This window comes from Mobula birostris, chromosome 4 (genome assembly GCF_030028105.1).
Source record: "Mobula birostris isolate sMobBir1 chromosome 4, sMobBir1.hap1, whole genome shotgun sequence".
NCBI classification, from domain to species: domain Eukaryota; kingdom Metazoa; phylum Chordata; class Chondrichthyes; order Myliobatiformes; family Myliobatidae; genus Mobula; species Mobula birostris.
In genome coordinates this window covers 85,505,548-85,529,904 of record NC_092373.1, presented here as the reverse complement: position 1 = coordinate 85,529,904, position 24,357 = coordinate 85,505,548, and the positions used below count along the sequence as shown (strand labels likewise).

At 42.7% G+C, this 24,357-nt stretch overlaps 1 protein-coding gene across 3 annotated transcripts in view; it reads left to right on the top strand.

Moving 5' to 3' along the window:
* kif1aa (kinesin family member 1Aa) overlaps positions 1-24,357 on the top strand; it is a 503,440-nt gene that overhangs the window by 180,403 nt on the left and 298,680 nt on the right. For 2 of the 3 annotated variants that reach the window (XM_072255712.1, XM_072255711.1), the window contains exons 25-29: positions 13,128-13,246; positions 13,752-13,837; positions 20,837-20,972; positions 22,663-22,825; positions 23,183-23,273. In XM_072255712.1, the coding sequence (XP_072111813.1) occupies positions 13,128-13,246; positions 13,752-13,837; positions 20,837-20,972; positions 22,663-22,825; positions 23,183-23,273 (595 nt within the window). Of the gene's footprint in view, positions 1-3,768; positions 4,039-13,127; positions 13,247-13,751; positions 13,838-20,836; positions 20,973-22,662; positions 22,826-23,182; positions 23,274-24,357 lie in introns of all 3 variants that reach the window. The other variant, XM_072255713.1, reaches the window with a different exon arrangement.

Genomic DNA, 24,357 nt, shown 5'->3' with positions numbered 1-24,357 from the left:
CAGTCATGTGCCCTCGAGAGTGGATCCCAACCCCACAAAGAACCAGAGTCTGAGTGTAGGTCAGGGTGTTCAACAGAACCCCATCCACCCTGAAAGGGAAAAGGAGAGACATCAAAGGTAGAAATTAAGCTGTTTTCGTGGATGAACACTAAGGAGTCGTAATTTAGAGCCATCATCACTCCGTCTCCGCCTCTGTCTCTGCTTTCTCTGGTTGTATAGAAGGGAGATGCGATTTCTTTAGTGGCTTCTAGGGCATAGGTCTTTCAATGGAAATTGCAAAGCTTATCAATTTGGGCCTGTTTTCCATGCCATTCAGCTCAGATGAAATTATTTGCAAAGAAAATATTAGCCTGATCCTTTGTTATTTGTTGCACTCATTCCAGAGGACTAGAATATAAAGGCAAGGATGTAAGGCTGGGACTTTATAAGGCTTTGGACAGACCACATGTGGAGCATTGTGAGTAGTTTTGGGCCCTTTATTTAAGAAGAGATGTGTTGGCACTGGAGGGGCTCCAGAGGAGCTCCGTGAGAATAATTCTGGAAATGAAAGAGTTAACATATGAGGAGCATCTGTTCTCGCTGGAGTTTAGAAGAATGAGGGGCGATGCTATTAAAACTTATTGAATATTGAAAGGCTGAGGTAGAGTGGATGTGGAGAGGATGTTTCCAATAGCGGAGGAGTCTAGGACCAGTGGGCACAGCCTCATAATAGAGGGACATCTCTTTGAGACAGAGATAAGGAGGTATTTCTTTAGCCAGAGGGCAGTGAATCTGTGGAATTCATTGCCGTAGGCGGTTGTGGAGGCCAGGTCATGTTTAAAGCAGAGGTTGAGAGATTCTTGATTTTAAAGGAGGTCAAAGGTTATGGGGAGAAAGCAGGAGATTGGAGTTGAGAGGGATAATAAATCAGCCTTGATAGAATGGCAGAGAAACTCAGTGGGCCAAATGGCCTAATTCTGCCCCATGTCTTATTCTCTTATTTGTTCTATGTTACTGATCAATGGATATTGAAGGGGTTTTCACATGGAGATCATCAGCTGGGGAGTGTCTAGTACCCAGATTTTCCATTTCTGCTCTTGCCAACAGTTAGCGTTCATTCTTCAGGTTCTAGCTTCAAGCAGAAACATCTCTACATTTACCCCCAGCAAACCATTCACAATCATAAAGCTTTTTATTGAGTCAAGAGGTCCAACCCAATCATTCCAATTCAGTGGTGGAGAATACTTCCTAGATGTAGAAGGTAAATTATTTACATGACCCTGTGGTGATAAGTTTCTATGATGGGCTGTCTACAGAAACAATGGTACTGGTAGACAGTCCCAGAAAAGCCTAGGAAATGCCTGTTCTCATAATGTCTGTGATCCACCCAGGAGTCATGTACAATGTTCTGTGATCAGAGCATATTGCCCTGCATTTTGGCCTTGGAGCTGAGCTATTGTTGATAGTATGCTACAAGAAGCACAATGATGATACATTGAACCCACCAGTCAAGGGACCTTGCTGATTCTCAGAGGCTGCTGTGTTAATCATATTTGCACATCCACAGAGACCCACATCCAATGGACAGAAAGTTCACACAGTCTCCTTGCCCATTCTGCTCGTCCTGTACTGGTCATGGCTTGTACTAGACACTGTGAACTGGTCTTTCTAAATGCCACATCCAAAACTGATCAATCCCCATGCTGCATACACTGTAGTGTTCACTCCTCCTCATGCCACGTGCTGTCTTGGTCATGTCATGCAGTGCATACTCTATAGCCTCGTCCTGTACTGGCTACCCATTGTCCATGGTCCATCCTCTACAATACTCTAGCATGTGTAACAGTTGTAATGTTTGGATAAGCAGGTTCATTATGTGTAACTCATGAGATTGTTTCTTACCCAAATAACGAGAAATTCCTCTCTTTCTGATTCAGAGAGTGATGTAAATAACAGGTGAATATTGTACAGCAGGAGTGTCATATTGTGATATCCCTATGAAATTATTGATATCGTTTGAAATATTTCTGTGATGTACCTTTACACTTCCTATGCATTCAGTTGTAAATACTGAATATTGAAAGTTATATTTGTGATCTTGCGCTGGGCATCCACTTCACAACCAATCCATGCACTGGCTAATTCTGATTTTTATTTACAAATACAGCCAGCTCTGGCTGAAACACTCTGTACTGTACAGCTGAACGAACAGGCAAGACTGGCATTCACTGAGAGCTGAAATGAGTCTGTGGCCCTGTTCCTGTACCCTTTCCCACACCTCACACACTGACCAGAGAGCTGGATACCAAAAAGACCACCATTTTTCATTCTCCCATTGGTATCCTATTTAAAATAATAACTAACAGGTTTTGAGAGAAGTTGAGGTTATGATCAAGTCAGCAGTAACTACAATGCTTAGTTGTTCTCTGCCTAAAACAGCTATTTGGCCCATCAAGCCCATTCTGTCTGCCAGGGGAACAACCTGTTAGGCTCCTTCAGACTTAGCTTTACTCTATCTCGCACCTGGCCAACAACTCTACTTTGTTTCTTTCTGCCATTAACCAACACTAAACAGCCAATTGACTAACTGGCACTCCTTTTGGGATCGAGGTGGGGGTGGGGGGAACTGGAATGCTGGGGGAGGAAACCCACACTATCACAGAACAGACGGGAACACACCACATCTGAGGTCAGGGTAGAGCCTGGGCCCCTGCGACCGGATGAACGCACCATAAATAGTAGCTCACTCAGTGCAGGGGAGAAGAGGTGGTAAGAGTGTATTGTGAGCCAAGTGGTAGGCCCTTAGCATTCGCCATATTTACCGATACATTCACATGGGTATTGCCTTCTCTAAACTGCATGAGCTAAAGAACCAGTAGGAGAGAGAGAACATTATAAATAGGGAGAGTTGTCCTGGTCTGAATGCACTGGTTAAGTGGGGTGGCAAAAGAGGAACTAGGAGGCAACTGAGTACATAAAACAGACCAGTTCCACAGGGAAAGGAAGGGGAGGTGGCTTATTGTTATTCCATTGAGTAGGTGCCTGAACTAAGGGTCTGATGTCTGCCCCTGTGCTATGTGATCCTGTAAGCACAGGGGGGAAGGAAACATGGTGATGGTAAGGCCATGTGACGATCTGGTGAGGTGAATGCCAAGTGCAAGTTCTGCTGCATGGAATACTCTGACAGGATAAAGGGTTGGATTGGGCTGCTCTGAATCTGTCCCTCAGATCTATGAACTCAGTAAAAGATTGGTCAGAAGTGGCCAGGAGACACTGGGAAGTGTCTGGTTGGGTGGCTCGCGTATTTTCTGATTCTGCAACGGTGTTGAAACCCTCGTTGGGTAGAGTAATACCGTCAGGAAGTGGTCCCACCCAGAACTGGGAGCCATTGACCATGCCACTGACCTGCTTTTAACTTTGTGAATGTTCTGTATAATTATTACATTTTAAATCAGCTCCCTAACTGTTCTTTAAAAGAAAATTCATCAGATATCTTTTGCTTACTGATCTGTACCCGGAGATTGAAGTGCACATTCCGTGTGGGTCTGTCCTGTGTGTAAACATTGCCTCTGTGGCAACGTGACATCTTACTTTGTTAACAGATATTTGCCTAGGAACTGGCTTCTGACCAAAGCTTACTGACTTCAGGTTACTGTGGAGCAAACTTAGCAGAATCTTGATGAGAGGTGTCAGTCAGAGAGTTTCCTGCTGATTGTGGAATGATGAGGTTTTATTTAACATGTCTTTGTCTTGTACTAACCCTAGTTCCCCTGTCTCTGGCTGTACTAGTACTCCCATTTTCAACACTTGCATGACTGAGCGCATGGCTGATCTCACCCCCTCCCCCACCTTCTCGAACCCTGACTCTGACATCACTGAGCTCGCAGACGAGCAGCATGATGGAAAGGAGGAGGAGGAGGAGGATGAGGAGGAGCTGGACGATGAAACCTTTCTGGATGATCCCTTTTCTGACCTGGGGGGAGACGAAGGGTACCAGTTCCACCATGATGGCCAGGACCCGTTTTACGACCGTTCACCCTGGTTCAGTTTAGTGGGAAGGTTGGTGAGGTCTCTAGAGCATGAAGGGAAGGGACTAGCTCTTTCACTCTGAGAATAGTAACCCCAGTGGCAAAAGTGCTCACAAGAGTTCTTAGCCATTCACCGCAAGTCCCAGATTTTCCTCAGCAGCTGCTGCGTCACACTGAGGGAGATCTCTTTCAAGACATGGACTGTAATATTCTGCTACGATAGTGGAATAACTATCCAGAAGAAAAAGAATGGAAAGTTGAATAAGATATTGGCATAAACATTGAAAGTGCCAAGCCAAAATTCACATTCATATTGTCAGATAGAATGGAATCCTACTGTATGCAAAATGTGGTGAAAGTCATGCAGTCAGTGATTATAATTTATCTGGGAATGCTGAGGTTATAAACCGTGTTAATCCATTGGCAATGAACTGCTGGGTTAGTAAGTTTCAAAAGCTGGATACCTTACCGAAAAAGTGCCCTTTGCTCTGCATGAGGTGACTCTAAGCAGAGATTTCTGCAAATGATTTCTTCAGCCCAGTGAAAGTGAATGTGTTATTAGCACATGATTCACTGCTCTGTGGGTTAATAAGGTGCAATGGATCCCCAAGTTGATATTCTTGTGTTTGGGGATGTACAGACAGAGCAGAATTCTACTTATTAAGCTGTGTGTTCCTCTTGTCAGGAACAATGAAATGCTTCAATTGGATTTTGGACAGGAGAATCATGAGCATCAAGTGTGATCTTCTAAATCCAATGAGTGGCGAGCCAAAATGGATGCTTTTAAAACAGTTAATCCTCTGCTTTTGCAACACAGTTGTATACATAAGGATTCCATTATATCTCTAAAAGGAGTGGCTTCCAGTGTGGTTGACAATCAGGCACTGCAGTGAGACTTGCATTAATAAACAGTTTACCACTCCTTTGCGTTAACTTTAAGAAATATTGTGTGCCTTTTCCGTTCTGGTTACCTCTTGCCAGTAAAGCACCTGAGATGCATTCGGTAGAACTAAAAATTTTAGGAAAATCAAAAGGGATCGGCTTCTTCAACAGAGATGTCCGTTGCCTATGTTTAATCTCAGAAGTCTCCAATATGCAAACAAAAAATTGAATATACCCCTTGCCTTCTGACTAAATAGTGTTACAGTGAGGAAAGAATAAACTCTGAATTACGAGAGAGATTAAGGCTTCGGATGTGATAGTGAAGGTTCTTAACAGAAAGCACAGGTAAATGACCAGGGGCATAGAAAATTACTGATGTGGATGATATCTCTTGAACTGATGGAGTGGGCTGGAAGGAAGCACAGAGTGGAACAGAATTACAAAGGTAGCTTGGGATAAGGGGAATTGAAAAGAGCTGAATATTTTGAATTCCTGGAGTTCGGAATCAGAATCAGGTTTAATATCACCAGCATTTGTTAACTTTACAGCAACAATACAATGCAATGCATGATAAACAAAAAAAAAACCTGAATCACAGTAAGTATATATATGTATGTTAAATTATATAGTTAAATTAAGATAAATAGTGCAAAAAGAAACTAAAAGCAAAAAGTAGTGAGGTCATGTTCATGGGTTCAATGTCTATTTAGAAATCGGATGGCAGAGGGGAAGAAGCTGTTCCTGAATCGCTGAGTGTGTGCCTTCAGGCTTTTGTACCTCCTTCCTGGTGGTAACAATGAGAGGAGGGCATGTCCTGGGTGATGGGGGTCCTTAATGATGGAAGGCGCTTTTCTGAGGCACCGCTCCTTGAAGATGTCTTGAATACTATGGAAGCTAATACCCATGATGGAGCTGACTAACTTTCTGCAGTTAAGGAGATGAGAGATTAAAGATGAGTAAGGGCAAGAGTTGTAGGTGAGTGTTCCTTAATGCAGGGTTAAGATGGAAGGAGTACAAATTTAATGTAGTTCAAGTTCAGGAGGCCAACATAAATATAGGTGAAATATGTTCTGGTAATATTTGTGAGATGAATTGGGGTTCTGATAGTTATACGTGATCCTGGAAATCGAGTGGGAATATGCAATGATATGGGTTACTCTGCCCAGTCCTCACAGATCCAGGTGTGAAAGTTAGACTTGGCCTGCTCCTCAGTTATGTTTAGGACCGAACAGCTTGATTGTAAAGGTAATAAAATTATCATTATTGGAATGTCTAAAAGTATTTTAAACATTATTTACATTTAATGAATATTTATTGCTTTGCTTCTGGTTTAGAAGCAGTTGTTTGAATTATAGTGGCATAAATGTGAACTTTTCTAATAACATGGAAGATTAGTCCAGGTGTCAATGCAGTTGCCTTATCAGTTTTATGCTTCACAGTCCAAGGTCATTTATAGTATCATCTGAGATCTTTTTTCACAGCAATGAATCCTACTGTTCTCCCGATGAAAGAGCTTGTCCCTTTACCATGTCATCTCATTAGGGCATGCCAGACGTTTTGAGTAGGTCATGCCAAGGCATCGCAACAAGGCTTGCCAAGGCATTCAGTTTCCAAACGTGTTACAATTAATCCCAATTGGCTATCTCAGCACAGCGGCTTTGGAAAAAAAATAATTATTTTATCAAACTGTTTTGCCACATGCTGTGCTGCCATTTTGTAAACCGCTGCGCCAGATGCTGGGTATCTTCTGTTAATTTTACAAGCTCTACAGTAGAAGCTGGCTCTAACAATGTTTAGCCAATGTTTCCTTTCAACTGATGTTTTTCATTTCTTTGTTTATTGTGTTGAAAGCTTTGTGTTCTGAGCATGCCACCTTTGCACCTCACCAATCTTGTTACCAGCTCCGTTGCATTGGGCACCGTATATTCAGTCTGCTTCAAGTGTCTTTCCATGTCCAAGGAAAATGGTGATTGTTGCATGAGTCACACAGGTGTTTTTTATTCCTATCTGTCCATTTTCAGATCAAACCTGTGCTGAGCTAATTAGTACACCATGGTCACTTGCCCCTGGAACTAGTTGGAAAAGGAAGGGGATTAATTTTGTTGGAAACCTAGTAATATCTCTTCATTAGAAACACATTTAATGAAATATGTATTCCTAATTATTTCTGAGGCAACAAAATCAACATCAGGTTTTAAATTCTCTTCATGAAGTATAAAAACAGATCTTGTGCTAATGTTAACAGTAAACACAGTCATATTTTATAAGCCCCTCCCAAAAATCAGATTAAAAATCATTAAAATTTGTTGTAGATATCAGAAGCTCAGCATATAAACCATATAATTTTGGTGGAACACTTTGGACAGTATCTGATACAGTGGTTATAAAAGCAGAACACAGAGCAGGTTAAGCAACACCTGGGGAAAGAGAAACAGTCAATGTTTCGCGTCCATGACCCTTCATCAGGGATGTTAGTGGCCCCTCACAGAGAAAGAGCCAAGGGGCATTGTTGTTGACGCTTTGATTAGTTGTTCATGATGTCACCCCTGAGAATGTGCTCACTTCTGAAGTTCTGTGTGTGTACAGTAGGTGGGAAGGTCTGCATTCCAAACTGTGGTCTTCATGGTCTCTACTGAGAACTTTTGTAGAATGAAAATTTGGGAATGCCAAACATGGAAGTAAAATTATATACCATCAGCATCAGACCCACCTTATAAAAATGAGTAGAGTGATCTACATTCTGGTGATTCACACAGCATATTGTCAGTTCATCAGATGGCATACAGAATATTCATTTTTGTATGACATTTCCAGCCCTATCCAATTCTGAAACTTTCCTGGCCAGAACTGGGAAAAAAATAATCAAAGTATGCAAGTCCAAACATCTAGAAATATTAAGACATTTATAAAACCCACAATTTGAACCCCAGTACCACAAGCAGTGTATTTCTCCCCCCCTCCCCCAACTATCTCTCTGGTTAAACACTGACCAGTAATTGAGATCATTCACAAGGAAAAGCATGACCCTCCGCCTTGTTGCAAGATTGGCATTCATTTTTAGCCATGTGTAAGTGACATGAAATGTGGGAGGTGCAAAAGTGAAAGGAAGAAATAATCTGATGTCAACATAAGTCACTGAAATCAGTCAGGAAATCTTATTTCACTTATTTAAATCCAATGGTCTGCTGGACAACAAGTGTTGGCAGGAAGACTAGTGTTTCCTCCATTCGACCAACTTTGGTTCCAACTTGGTGGAAATTCTCAACTTTTAATTATCATGAAATTGCCTATACATCATCCCTCAATAATAGAATTATTTAAATATCATAATGGAGTCTTAGGGTAGAATTACTACCAAATCATCTGATGTATCTCGACACTGAGCTCACTACTGCTGACACAGAAGGTTCCTGACCATTTCACAGGAGCATGAAGAACATAGTATTGATTACCTTGGGAACCTGTTTACCGAAGGTGAGCAGAATTGTCAATCATGTGGAATTTTACAGTGGTACATGGAAGTGTAGTGCACTGAACCATTGCAACTTCAGTATTGTTGCTTATTTTCCACTCTGTAGCAGAAAGCTTCACAAAAAGATTACAAAAGTGCTCTTCACAATTCTGCAGATGACTAAATGTCATTTTCTGGCAGTGGCTCTCATACAGCTGACAGTCATTGATTAGAAGGAAATTTATCACATGTTGCTTAAAATGCAAGGTTCTCCTAGATTGTGCCCAGAGGATGCATTGGAGAAGGAAAAAAATCACGAAAGGTTTGGATCTGATTGCCCCTTTACTTATTGTTAGTTTAAGATTTTCAGAGAGCTTCCTCGCTCCTAGGAAGTTGCATTTTTCTAAATAACCTGACCACAAGTAATGAAATTTATTCAGGTGAAAACAGATTATAGTGTGCGAAAAGAAATAACCTATGGTTATCCTTCGAAGCATTGAGTATTTCAACTTCAGCCAATGCTGAAGGTCATACTTTGAACACATACCACATTTAGAAATAGTTAAAAAAAAAAATAGAATTCAGAAAATTGGTACCAAATGATTAGGAAATGGAAACCCAGTTTATTTTTTTGATATAAATGCCAATTTTCAGTTGCTGCCAATGAATTCGGGGCCATGACATAATGTTCCACAAGAAATGCAGGCGGTTGCTTTGCATAATCTCAGTATAAAATATGGGATGGATAACTACATAAACTAATTTAAAATCTTGATGTGAGAAATTTCTAGATTATACAGAAAAAATGCCCTCTAAGTGTAATGCCATGGCTGAACAGCAAGTTGTCCCAAGAGATCACCCCTCATAGGGGCAGAACATTATCTCCTTTACTTTCCTCCGCTTCCCACAGGCTTTGTGAAAATTGTGACAGAAAACGGCAAGTGCCTGGTAAACTTTTAGTATCTCTCCAGATGAGTCCATGAGAAGTTTTGATCTTCAGAGTATTATATTTCATGTTTTTATGTGGAAAATTTACAGTTTAAGCAATGGAAACTAGGTGATAGTCCCATTTGGATTTAGTTTCCTCTTGAAGCAGACTGAATCCACTGGATCCAGTATGGTCGCTCATATTTAATGCTACTGAATATTTTCTTTATGTTCTTTTTTACTACAGATGTTTTTATGTCCACAAAGTTTGCTTGATTGCAAGGCAGCGGTGACTCCCTCCCCTTCCATGCTGATTGTGACTTGTTGATGAAGCTTTTAGTGCTACATGTGTGGTTGTCTCCAGTTTCTCTCACCTGGCTGGCTGTGGCTGGCTTCTGATACTGCTTTGTTTTGCTGCTTTGCTTCCTGGCACTGTGGCGTACTGTATATGTTGGATGAAGATTGCAGGTGGTTCTACTTTGATCACTCAGGGACTTTACTCTTTACTCCCTTTCCCAGACTTGAATACAACCTCATCAATGGAATCCTTTTTGCCAATGGCCAATCAAGAGGCCTTCTTAACAAATTCAATAACCTTTTCCTAAAACTTAGTGAGCAAGAACAAATAATACACTTTTCCTGTCACTCTAAATACCCATTTACTGGGTTGCTTGTCAGTTCCTATTCAAGTGATGGCTGTTGAAAATTTTATCCATCTATTGTAAAGTTACTGCAAGTTGTCCAGTTAAAGGTCTGACTAACTTGGCCTACAAGAATTCATTAATGGTTAAGTCATTTGAAAACATCCAGCAGTGCCTGTCCATGTAAAGTTGCTGAGGCTGCTGGATGGTAGCAAGATGGCTTCAGCTAGAGAGCATGGTCCTGCTCCACAAATTATCTTATGACGGAGATGAGCACAGAAGCCTGTTTCATGAACGTGTCACTGTTGAAATTTGTTTCAGAGCTGAAGGCAAAGCTTCCAAAAGTAAGAAAGTTTTAAGTTCTGACAACTTTAATAACATTAAACATAAGTTAACAGTTCACACCAAAGTAATGTTAATCTTGAGAAGACTCCTGAGAAATGGAATCCTGTTCACTGTTGACATTAGTTAAAGAAACCTGAGATGGTTATTTCAGACAGATAAGCAGGGCAACATGCAGAGATTGGCTGATTACATATCCATGTTTTTTTACAAAAAAACGTGTTCTATTTCCTGCTTGTCTCATCTAAAGACAGTGTATTCTTAAGGAGGGGTTGGTCATCTAAGAAAAATACTGTCGAAATAATTCTACGTTTGTTCATCACCCTTTATAATTTTGGCCTATTTATTGCTGTTTCCCTGAGTTTGTTTTTCAGTTAACTAGAGTTCAGGATACCCATCAACATAAGGAACACTGGAAAACCATCACAAAGTGTCTTTGTTCCTCACAGCTGAGATTTCCTTCAGAGCTAGTGTTGGATTCTCCATGTTTTGGCCATTCTAGTCAGTGAGCATTAGTCATTCACTTTTCTTGTCACTCTTGCAGTGTTGCTTTGTCAGTTTCCTGGACAGGTTTATGACTTGTTGAAAATGGGCTCTGATTGACCAACAGTCCAGACCAACTTTTGATAGGTGCTGTAGGTTGTCCAATGATTACAAGGAGTTTGGCATTCTTTTTCCAAAACGTCACCAACGTAAGGCTCACTTCTGTCTCCTCTGCCTCTCCTTTGCATTCCACTCCATGAAAAACGTTTCAGAACGTAAGCTCCTGCATCTTTGCAGATTTTGCTGCAACCCACCATGAGCTGCTTCCTTCCTGGTACTTGCATACGGACGGAATCTTTTCTCTTTTTTTCCTTCTTTCTATAAATTCTCCTGCGACTCATTTTTCAGGGTCAGGAATCTGAATTGATCTATGAAACATTGGCCTTTGCCAGTGTTTCCAATGACATGGGGATTGGAACTGTGCTTGACTGGATTTGGGGGATCAGTGAATAGCTCGCCACACTAGAATTCTACCAGGAAGAACACATATAAAGAAAATACATCCTGGACTGATCAACAATGTGTACGTGTTACCTCTTCTTTGAGAAAGAATACGCAATTGGGGCAACAGTTATTAAAATAAATATATTTTCTGGCTTTGACTTTTACTCGTTCCTTTAGAGCAAGGTTTCCCAACCTGGGGTCCACAGATCCGTCGCCTAATGGTAGTGGTCTATAATATAAAAAAAGGTTGAGAACCCCTAATTTAGAGGGATCTGTGAATGAACTTATTCGTCCAGAGGGTGGTGGAGGCAGGTACTCTCAACTTTTAAGAAGTATCTGGACAAGAACTTGAATTGCCAGTGCACGGTAGGCTGAAGACCTAGTCCTGCTAAATAACATCTGTCTGCGGAAGTACTTGGTGATGAGCATAAACATGGTGGGCTGATGAGCCCAATTCTGTGCTACATCATTCTATATCTCCATGTTAGGAAAATGCTCTCTTGGTTAGATTGTCAACTGTGATTCTATCAATGCCACACTTGCCTTTGAATCAGACACTTGTACATTGAAGGCTCCTTCCAGAAACACCAATGCTGAGAGGGAGAACATTAAGGTGCTTTGTTATGAATCAAAAGAAAGTCTCTAATGAAGTTGGATGATATACCTTCAACTCAGAACTATGGACCATCATGTACTATCTTGGAGAATATGACTTACTTTATTTGAAGAATGAAATAGTTGCAAAAGATTTGCTTGGTTGGCCAGTTATTAAGCATCTTATTCGGAGATTTGCATTTCTTGGCAGCTACTCCTTTATGAAAAATTGCCTCACCAGTTACTACTATTAAGTATCCAAAAGTAACGTTTATGTTTGCTTGAACTTTCCCTGAAGAAGCAGGAGGACAGCCGTGGTTTAAAGAGCAGAGGTGGTGTTGGATATAGACCAAAATGCTTTTGGTTTTGACGAGTTTCAATCACAAAGTGAGCCAGCTAATTCTGTGTTGTGGGATCTGAAGTCCACTGTCAGGTCCCATCAGTATCAGCTAAGGCTCCAAGTCAAGCCAGTATGCCTGACTGCAGATCAGACTATTCCAATTCTGCCAATATTCAGCTATACCTGGCCAGCTGAATTCTCATGGCTACTTCTATGCTTAAACTCCCCACCCGCACTTTCTATATCCAGGACATACACTTTTTCAGGTGGCAAGCAGATTAGATGTTGCCAGGACAGCTTGTGAACTAGCACGAATCCATTACCCAGTGGGTTAGTACAAGACATGATTTGAATGGTCGAGGCAAAGTGGACAGCAGTCTGCTCCCCGACTCTGAACAATGCGACAATCTGACTGAACTCAATACTTAGTGCAACCAGAAAATCTGATATGAAAACATAAGGAGCTAGGGATATGTGCTACAGAATCCAACCACTGCCACCAGCCCATTGGGTTGATATATGACGACTAGAACGAAAAAGGACCGTGTGGGCCAATCAAGTTGACGGTTTCCATTGGCCAGTACTCACTTCATGTGTGGGGAGAGAGAGAAAAACCTAAACACCAACTACCAGCAAAGTGGAGTGATGTTAAATAAAGTCAGCTACAGATCATATCTACTTAAAAAATATTGGAAAGGCAAAAATCAAATCCAAACCTTCAGTCATTCCTATTCTCCAAGTATCTTTTCTTTCTCGCAGTCCTGTGGAGTGCGCTCTGCCTTCAAAGATGTCTTGCCTTAACCACTTCCAGCGGCAAGACCCACCAACCAACTGCACCCTGTTTTCTAACAGCCCTAGCAGTGAAGTCCCTGAGCCAATGTGGAAGTGTAGAACCACCTAAAGGTAAAGTTGCAGTTAGGCAGATTGGCTCATGTGCTTTCTGTTCTTCTTTCCAGAGCATTCGTTTATCTCAGTAACCTGCTATACCCTGTGCCACTAGTGCACCGTGTGGCAATAGTCAGTGAGAAGGGAGAAGTCAAAGGATTTCTACGTGTGGCCGTCCAGGCCATTTCTGGTAAGCAAGAAAGTGTGAAAAGAGTAAACATCAAAGTGAGGTACAGTGGATCACACGGAGTCCATTCACCCTGCGACATAGTGGTATCATCAGAAAGGTGAAAACCATAATAAAGAACTGTATGGAATGCATTTGGTTACTCAGGGATTAAATCAGTAGAAATCATTAGAACAGAAAAAGGATTTGAATACGGTGAAGGTTTGCAATTGCCATTGTATTCTTTTGCCCATTGCAATCTCATGAAACGTGAAAGCAGGACAGTTGATTTACTCGTACCATTTAAGATTTCACTTGGCATGTGAAGTTAAAATGACCTGTTCTTGTGTTTTCATATTTAATACTGTATTTTTAACATGCACATTGAAGAAGATTTAAAACTGGATATAAATTCAGAGTATGCTTTCTTAGTCTCATTATCATAAATCAAGCGCTGTTAGAAAAATAATTCCAGGATTAACAACACAATGTGTTAATTGAGCAATATTTTTATTTTTTCTATTTTTAGCTGATGAGGAAGCCCCAGACTATGGTTCTGGGGTTCGACAATCAGGAACAGCTAAGATTTCCTTTGATGACCAGCACTTTGAGAAGGTAATGGGGCTTTTCTTTGTGTACTCACTTCCTGAACCACATTATAGGTGGCTTTACCAGGTGATTTTATATTTCTTTACAAGAAAGGGGGAAGCCATTTTAGCCCATCTGGTTTATGCCAGCTTACAGAGCATTCTTCAGAATCAGGTTTAGTATCGTTGGCATATGTTGTGAAATATGGTGTTTTGTGGCAGCAGGATATTGCAATATCTAATGAAAACTATAAATTACTATTGTAACTTAATTTTAAAATAAATAAATGGTTCGAAAACAATGCAAAAAACATTGTGAGGTAGTGTATGTGGGTTCATTATCCATTCAGATGTCTGATGGCAGCGGGAAATATGCTGAGTGTGTGTCTTCAGGCTCCTGTACTTCTCCCTGATGGTAGCAATGAGAAAAGGGCATGTCCTGGGTGATCAGGTCCTTAATGACAGATGCCACCTTTTTGAGGCATTGCCTTTTGAAGATCTCAATGCTGGGGAGGCCAGTGCCCATGATCAAGATGGCTGAGTTTGCAACTTTTTATGATTCTGTGCGGTGGCTTGCTTTACAAGATGGTGAAGCAACCAGTTATAACGTTCTCCATGGTACATCTGTAGAAATTGGCGAGCATCTTTGGTAACATATCAAGTCTCCTCAAGCCCTTAATGAAATGTAGCCGCCGTCGTGCCTTGTTTGTAATTGCATCAATATGTTGGGCCCAGGATGCTGACACCCTGAAACATGCAACTGCTTGCTCTTTTCACTGCTGATCCCTTGATGAGAACCAGTGTGTGTTCCCTAAACTTTCCCTTCCTGAAGCCCACAAATCAATTCCTTGGTCTTACTGACGTAGAATGCAAGATTGCTATTGTGATCACTTAACTAGCTGACCTATCTCACACCTCCGCGCCTCCTCATCACCGTCTGAAATTCTTCCAACAATAGTTGTGTCATCAGCAAATTTATAGATGATATTTGAGCTGTGCCTTTAGAGACAGTAGAGCAATGGACTGAGCACGCATCCTTGATGTGTGCCAGTGTTGATTGTCAGTGAGGAGGAGATGTTAGTTGCAGCCTGCACTGACTGTGGTCCCCTGATGAGGAAGTCAAGGATTCAGTTGCAGATGGAGTTACAGAGGCCCGGGTTTTGGAGCTTGTTGATTAGAACTGAGGGTATGATTGTGTTGAACGCTGAGCTGTAATCAATATACAGCAGCTTGACATAGTTATTGCTATGTCCAGGTGACCAAGGCTGAGTGGAGAGCCAGTGAGATTGCATCCACTGTAGACCTATTGAGGCGGTAGGCAAATTGCAATGGGTCCAGATCCTTGCATAGTTAGGTAGGAGTTAATTCTGGCATGACCAATCTCTCAAGACACTTCATCAGAGTAGATGTGAGTGCCACTGGACGATAGTTGTTGAGGCAGCTTATCCTACTCGTCTTGGGCACTGGTATGATTGTGCTCTTTTGAAGCAGGTGGGAACCTCCGACTGCAGCAATAAGAGATTGAAGATATCCTTGAATACTTCCGCCAGTTGGTTAGCACAGGTTTTCATTGCCCGACCAGATACACCATCAGGGCCTGACTCCTTGCGAGAGTTCACCCTCTTGAAATATGTTCTGGCATCGGCCTCCAAGACAGAGGTTACCGGGTCGCCAGATGCTGTAGGGATTCGTACAGGTGTAGTTTTATCCTCCCCTTCAACGTGTGCATAAAAGGTGTTTAGCTCTTCTGGGAGTGACTCATCACTGACATCCATGATGTTAGGTGTCACCTCGTAGGAAGTAATGTCCAGCATACCCTGCCAGAGCTGACGTGCATCCGATTCCATCTCTAACTTCAATCTGAATTGCTTTATCACTCTTAAAATAGCCTTTCGTAGGTCATACCTGGGCTTCTTGTATAGTACTGGATCACTGGTCTTGAATGCCACTGACCTAGCCCTCAGCAGACTATGAATCTCCTGGTTCAAGAAGGCGCACTGTCATACAGGTTTTGATGAAGTCAGTGACAAGAGGCATATTTATTCAGATGACAAGGTGAATCCCTGAATAGTGTCCAGTCCACTGACTCAGTGCTCCCTCCACCATACCTTCTTGATGCTCGCCACTGGTGCTCTGGAAGTAGAAGTACAGCAAGGTGATTGGACTTTCCAAATGAATGAATATGGCATGGCACAGTAAGCACTCTTGATAGTGGTATAAGGATGGTCAATTGTGTTGACTCCTCTGGTTCCACAGGTGATAGGCTGGGTTGGTGGTAGTTGTTCAGAGACTTCTACAAGCTGGCCATGTTGAAATCCCCTGAAATAATAGGGAAGGAAGGCAAGTGGGTGTGCTTCTTCATGACTGACGATCACAGTGCTCAGCTCCTCCAGTGCCTGCCTGGCGTTGGCCTGAGGTGGAATGTACACTGCTACCAGGATGATGGCAGAAAACTACCCTGGCACATAAAGTGGATGACACTTGACCGCTAGATGTTCCAGCTAGGGCAAAACCGTCACATCAGTACACCATGATGAGTTAATCATGAAGCAAACTCTACCTCCTCTACATTTAACAGACTCAGCTGATCTGTCTTTGGGTGAATGGTGAAGCTCTTGGGCTGCAGTTCTGTATCTGAAATGGTGGGTGTAAGCCATGCTTCCACAAAGTAAAGTACACAGCAGTCCCTGATGTCCCTCTGATACAGCAATCTTGCTCTCAGAGCTTGAATTTTATTTTCCAGGCACTGTACATTTGCCAACAGGATGATTGGGAGTGGGAGTTTCATTTGTTTGTACCTGTAGCCCAATTCTCCTTCTGTTTTCTTAAAAGGGAACTGCACTCGCGATTGAGTCCGCCATCCAGGGTCCATTGATTTTGAGGATCGAAGATTTTTTAAACATCTTAAAACAATGTTGTTTACTAAAGTACCCAAGGTTGTGACTGTGGATTTCAGTTGTGGTAGCCCTAAGCAGGAACGCTTAATGATTTCCATCAGAGCAGCACACGGAGAGTCACCACTTATCAGCATTGTCTTGACACCTTACTTCCTGTTACCCATTCTTACTCTTTATTACCCATTCTCACTCCCTCTTGCCCATTCTTACTGCCTGTTACCCATTCATACACCCTTTTACCCATTGTTACTCCCTATTACCCACCTTTCCTTTGTTCCCATCGACCTTCAGACTCTTCCACTCACTACACAGGGGACAAATGTGCAGACTCCACATAGACAGCACTGGAGACAGGATTGAACCAGCATCACTGGACCTGTGAGCCACCAGCTCTAGTGGTTGCACTACTGCCATCCTGGAATAGAACCAGAATGGAGTAAATAGGTAATTTACCAACAACATAAAGATATGAAGAGTAGTGTGCAGCTTGAGAATATTTTAAAAAGGTTTCTGGGAGGCACAAGTTAACAGACTAATTCTGAGAAATCGCTGACTAACTTCTAACCCTGAGAGCAGCCATGCCAACCTCTAACCATAAGAATATCTACTGTAATCTTTCAGCCTAAGAATGTCCCAAATTACCTTTAACTCTCAGAATACCCACAGTAACTTGAACCCTGGAAGTGCCTACAGTAACTTTGAATCCCGAAAATGCACACGCTAACATATAACCCTGAGAATCACCAAAGTGACCCCTAACCCAGAGAATGCCCACAGTAACCTCTAACCTGGAGAATTGTCACTGTATCTTTGAACCCAGAGAATCCCCACTGCACTCTCTAACCTTGAAAATGCCTACATTAATCTCTCACCCTAAGTATCCCCACAGTAACCTCTAACATTGTAAATATCCACACTAACCTCTAAACATGAGAACGTCCAAAGCAAACACCAGCCTTGAGGACACCCACAATAATCACTTACCCACGGAATTTCCTACAATGACCTCTAAGAAAATCCACAGGAACCTTGAGCCCTAACCACATCTATATCTTGAGAATACTCACAGTGATTTCCAGCCCTGAGAATATGATGCTTAGAATTATATACAGAACAGTAACATACATCTTCAGCTTCCATATGATCTGGGAAAGAAGGTTTTTTTTTAAAGTGAAATAGAATCTATGATAGCAAGGTTCTGCAGAGCATTCAGCTAGATGTGTGAAATGGTTCCAAGCTCAATAAATTGGTACTTGAACTTCCAAACCTAATGACTACATGGTACTTTAATGGAAGATTAAGGCTCACTCATGGAGTGACAACAAGGTGTGACAGCCATTTATTTTGGAGAGATGCGGGATAATACATTTTGGTGTGCAGATGAGGTGTTCAGGAAATACATCAATTAGGGCAAGGTTGATTTAGGGTAAACAGCTCGAGGCACAGCATGAGGCATTGTTGCCTTACATCTCCAGTGACCCAGATTTGATCCTCACCTGTAGCGCACTATCTGTGGTTTGGTAGCTTAACTGGTCACTGTAATTGTCATTAGTGTGCGGACGAACAATAAAGTCGCATGATGGGAGAGTGGGGAGAATAAAAATGGGATCAGTTTAGGGTTAATGCTAATGGGTACTTGAAGGTCAGCACGGTCTCAATAGGCCGAAGGGTCTATTGTATGACTTTAACAATCCTGGATCATTTATTCACTAAATTACCCTTGATGGCAAATGAAAGCATCAATGTGAGCACTAAGATTCTAGGATTATTCCCACCAGAGCACTGAAGGTCAAGTGGGAACCCAGTGGAAGATTTTAAATCCAGGAAACATAGAGGACTCTTGACTCACCAAACACAGAGTAGCAGACATGGTTTAGCAGTGAGCAATAACTTAAATAATAAGCTGCAAAATAACAAGCCAGAAGGTGACACAGAACAAGACAGAACAGATACCTAACACGGCAAGGCAACAAGGGAACTGAAGGCTAGGAACAACGAGGAGCCACGGGCCTGTTGAGTGGATATGGGGTTCTGGCGGTCAGTCCAGATCAGGAAGGGCTCATTGTTTCCCCATTGGCCAATGTCTCCATTCCTTCAAGGCCCCTTGATTGCAAGTAGCTCTCTGTCCCCTACTCCTTGATGGCACAGTGTAGAGATGAACTTCATGAGAAGAAAACACAAGGGTGTGACTTCCCATCTGGTCCTCACTGGGAGAGGATGGCCCATGTCAGATGCACCCTCCTCTACCACAAAAGGTCCTGAGGGGTTCAGAGAGTGGGAGAAGTGGGTGAAGCATCTCTTGAGCTCCCAAAAGTGTAGTCCGTGGCAGCAGACCAAGTTATCCATGAGTTAGGTGACCTCGTGAGGGAGGTGAAAGAGGCGACGATTTGGCTGTAGTTTCCAATGAACCAGTGGTAAAAGTTGGAAAAGCCCAAGTGTTGCAGCTGTTTGAGAGAGTGCGGTAGGGGCCATTCAACAACAGCACACTCTCTCTGTCTCCATGGTTACGCTGTGGGGTGAAAGGACGTAACCCAGGAAGGAAATGACTGGGATGTGGAACTGGCATTTTTCTAACTTGCAGTAAAATTAGTGTTCAAGGAGGCACTGAAGAATTGATCAAACCGGGTCTTGGAGTTCCACAGGATATTGTTGAGGTAGATGAACACATACCGGTGAAACAGGTCTCAAAGGATCCTGTTGATGAAGGCTTAGAAAGTAATTGGATCTTTGGAAGTCCGAAAGACATCACAAAGTATTAATAGAGGCCACACACATCAGAGTTGCTGGTGAACGCAGCAGGCCAGACAGCATCTCTAAGAAGAGGTACAGTCGACGTTTCAGGCCGAGACCCTTCGTCAGGACTAACTGAAGGAAGAGTGAGTAAAGGATTTGAAAGTGGGAGAGGGAGGGGGAGATCCAAAATGATAGGAGAAGACAGGAGGGGAGGGATGGAGCCAAGAGCTGGACAGGTGATTGGCAAAAGGGGATACGAGAGGATCACTCATTCCCCTGGCAAATGCGGATCAGGTTGTATGCACTCCACAGATCCAGTTTGGTGAAGATCTGGGCCCCCACGGAATGCTTCAGATGCATTATCCATCAAGGGGGGAGGGTAGCAATTCTTTATGGTGATATTGTTTAGTCCGCTATAGTCACTGCAGGGACGAAGGCCCTCATCTTTCTTTTTGACAAGGAAGAACCCTGCACTGGCTGGGGAACTGGGATGACTGTGCTGTAGGCCTTTAGCCCTACGTATATCAGCAGCGAATTTCTCATATATTTATTGCAAATGGTGGTTTTATTGTCCCATTTAGCAGCTGCCCAGGTCAGAGCTCACCCAGTCGAGAGAAATGTCGAATGCAATCTTGTCCTGGTCCTTAAAATACAGAGGTGGCTGAAGCTAGAAACGTAGGCTGCACTGGTACAGGAAGCTGCGATATCACGTTGAGGATCTGTCAAAGCATTCAGGCACTGGAATCTGGTTCTCCAAGGGAAGTTGTTTGAGAGTGGCAAGCAGTTGGTCAATGGTTTCCTGCTGCTTTTAGACTGTGTGCTTAAGTCAACGGACAGTTTCCTCACTGCTAGCCGAGGTTGCTGGGTAAATCACGGGTTCACTCCTCCTGTCAGGAAATGTAGTGTAGGCCTGACCCAAACGCAGAGCAGCAGTGACAATTTAGCAGTGAGCGATAGCTTTAATAAACTGCAAAATAACTAGCCACAGGGGGCCACAGAACAAGCGAGAACAAGTACTTAATATGACAAGGCAACAAAGTAAGTGAAGGCTGGAAGCCACTGTTCAAGGCTGGCTGGTTCTATAAATGAACAAGGACTCTGGATGAGAGCAGGGTTTAAGTAGGCTGCAGGTGATGAGTTACTTATTGGAAGATATTTTGTTGGTTCATGCTGGGCCTTCCACCTCCAATGAGTGAGATGGTGAAAGTGGAAAACTACATGAAGCAGGGCACAGTACTGGCCTTCAGACTATATAGTTCAGGTTGCGCCTGTATGATAGGCTGAATTGTCTTTACTGCCAAAATTATGACTAACTTGATCAATGTTGTCACAAATTCTTGTCTGATTGATGAAGGGTATTGGAGTGATGTCACTCTGTTGCTCTCTGTTGTGTTTAGTTTCAGTCGGACTGTTGCACGGCTGGAATGTCACGCTCAGGCACGTCGCAGGAGGAGCTGCGCATTGTTGAAGGGCAAGGTCAGTCAAGCGATTCAGGCCCTTCAGCTGATGAGGTTAACAACAACACCTGCACAGGTATGCACTGCACTGCAAACACACCGCATTGTATATTACCGTGGTTGAAGCTGGTGGTGCTGGGATGTGCATGTTTCAGAAGCCAGGAGCTATTTGGAAAAAGGTATTACCTTCTCAGGGTATCTAAGTGCTAGCTGGGAGGGCACATCTTCACATCTGGTGTCTTCCCAGATAAGTGAAATCAGCTGACAGAAGATTCCTGTTCCTGGATAGAGCCACTAAAACTTTCCATGCCTTTTTTTTCATTCTTGCTTTCATTTCTAAACCTGTTGACTGCATACCAGGTAGTACAAGGGACCTACACTGGATAGAAAGCGGTCAACATGTTATTGGAAACATTTAGTGGTTGGATATAACAAACTGTGTTGGATATCTGTCTACTTTAAAAGCAGATGTACAACACTGTGGCAAATGATCAGGTCAGGAAGACTAATTGAGTAGCATATTAGAAGAATGAGTACCAGTGTAGAGGGCAGATTGGCCTGTGTCCACACTTTGGGATTCTGTGATGCCCTCTTCTTGGTTCCTGTTGAGATTGTGACTCATGGACAACAGATAAAAGAAGAATCACACTTTGATATGATGTTATCCATGGATTCACAGGCTGAGAGATTACTCCAGGACCCATTTTGTCTTCAAAATGGTATTGTGATGTTTTCTGTGAAAGTTATAGAAAGAACTGAAACATCATGTGAGATTCTCAGAACAACGTTAACAGGTTTCCCTGTTAATGCCACAGTGAAGTTGATGTTCCGCTCTGATGTTTCACTACTTTCCTCAGTTGACAAGAGTAATCCTACAGGTGTTATCAGTGCAGCTACGATCAGGCGACGCAGGACAATGTTGTCACTGAGTGAACAAATGGTGCATCGGTGGGAGGTAGTTAGGGTCAGGGTTCCCACGGAGTCGGGGTTCTGCATGGGCTGGTGAAGAAGGGGTATGCATGGGGCCATGAAGACCCATGAGGTAGTCCTGACAGGAAGATTCTGGGAGGCCTTTGTAAGGACATGAATCAAACAGTGTAGGCAATGCCTGCGTATTCTCTGCCTTTCCTGGGGGACAAAAGATTTGTTAAAATCTTTCCATGACTATAGACTCGACGTGAATCTACATAATACAGAGTGTATTACAGTGTCAGTGGCAGAGGTCACTGCATTCAGTCTGGAATAGTCCTGCGTCTAGGAAGCTGAGGCGAGCTGTCTTCCTGACCTCTCTGGATACAATGCTGTGTGTCCACCAAGGCCAGTGAGGAGGTAGGCAGTCCGGAAAATTTGCAGTCACTGGGTCGGTGAGGTGAGGCAGTAGCAGTGGGAAGCAGCCTAGGACTGTCCAAGCACCTGTTTTTGGAGTTGAGAGTTATGTTGCTGCTTCCCAAAGTCCATGAGGAAGACATACATGGGCTTCCTACGGACTGCTGTGGTCAGGGTCATGACTGATGCAAGATTTTGCAACCAGCAGTGCAGGATTTAGTCGAGAGTATGTTTAAGATGGCCTGGATGTCCCTACTTCATAAACAGGAACTTTCTCCATGTATAGTTAAAATGGTTATGGGCAAGAGTGAGACATGGACCTTTAACCCTTGCCATTTTAGACACCATCTCCCCCTCACTCCGTCACCACCAACTTAAACCAGTTCTGACCTTGTGTGAGATTGGGGATAAATGTGTGTGGTTTTGTCTCCATTTTGCAGCCACTCAGGAGGAGCTGGAGAGTCCAGTGAAGTCACCAGTAGATGCACAGGTAGATGGTATAGTAGAACATCTCAGGATTGGAAGCAACTTCACTTTCAGAGTGACTGTCTTACAGGCATCGAGTATCTCAGCTGAATATGCCGATATCTTCTGCCAATTCAAGTAAGTAAGCCATTGACATCCTGTAGAAGGCTATTGCCCTGCCTATGGATAGCATGGTATTTCGCCACTGAAAAGTGGGCCATTTTTCCCATTAAGAGATTCATCCCTTTATCGTGATGCTGTAGTACCATCTTACCCACAAGCACCACCATCTTCTTAAAGCAGTCTTAAGAGTTCCTGTTTAGCAAGGTGGGATGGAGAGTGGGTAAAGTAGCCCACTGAAAGCTTGTGATTTTGCCTGTATTTGCAGCACCCCAAGAATCTGATATACTGACCCAGTACTATGACTAAATTGTATGTAATGCTTCCAACAAAGGTCTGTCTGTGATTTTACTCTTTTTTTTTACTTTGCTACAGTTTCATCCATCGGCAAGAGGAAGCCTTTTCAACAGAACCATTAAAAAACACAGGCCGAGGACCCCCACTTGGTTTTTACCACGTGCAGAATGTGAGTCGGTATTCCGGATGCCCACGCAGTACTCTGTCACACAAACTGTACAGGGCGTTAATGAGACCACACTTTGCAGTTCTGGCCATCCAGCTGAAGCAGGACAATAACACTGATCCTCAAGGGACCAATTCTGTTCCTAGTTCCCTTCTAACCTCAGTGTACTTGTAGAATCTTTTAGAAACTTCCTTTACATTTTCTGCCACAGCTGTTTCATATCCTCCTTTTGTTCTCCTAATTTCCTTCTACAGTATGCCTCTACATCCCTTTCAAACTTTCAGGGGCTTACTAAATCTCAGCTGCCTGTACTTGACATATGTCTCCTTTTCCCTGACCAGAGCCTCAACCAGCATTTCTTAAACCTTCCAGCATTTCTCTTCGCTCTTAACAGGAACATTTTGTCCTTGAACTCTCCAGATCTCACTTTCAAAAGCCTCCCATTTGCCTGAAGTTCCTTCACCTGTAACCAGCATTGCCCTATCACCCTTTGCAAATTCCTGTAAAATTAGTCTTGCCCCAAATTAGAACTTCAGCCAGTGGAAAAGTCCTATCTTTTCCCATTTAAAGACCAGGAGAGAGGAAAAAACAGACAACCATGGGCTAGTCAACCTAAATGGTAGGGACTTATAGAGATACTAATTGAACCAAAACTATTCAGGTTGTAGGAAATTACAGGCAATTAAAGCAGAGACAGCATTGGTTTGGCTAAAGATAAATTCTATTTACTAATTCAATGTGGTCCTTTCATTAAGTGACAACATATTGCTGATGTTGACCAGATGTACAAGTGATGCTCAACAAAATATTATTCAATATGCTTGTTAGCAAATGCCCTTGCAGTTAAAGAAGTAATGACAAAGCAGATCAGATTCAGGAAACTGAGAGTAATGGGAAAGGGTAGCTTTTCAGACTCATTTAAACTGGAGACACAAGAGAATGCAGATGCTGGAATCTGGGCAAACAAGCAAGATGCTGGAGGAACTCAGAAAGTCAGTCAGCATCTGTGGAGGGAAATGAACGTTTGTCATTTCAAAATCAAGACACTTCATCTAGACTGAAATAACTCTTCAACAGTTTATAATGA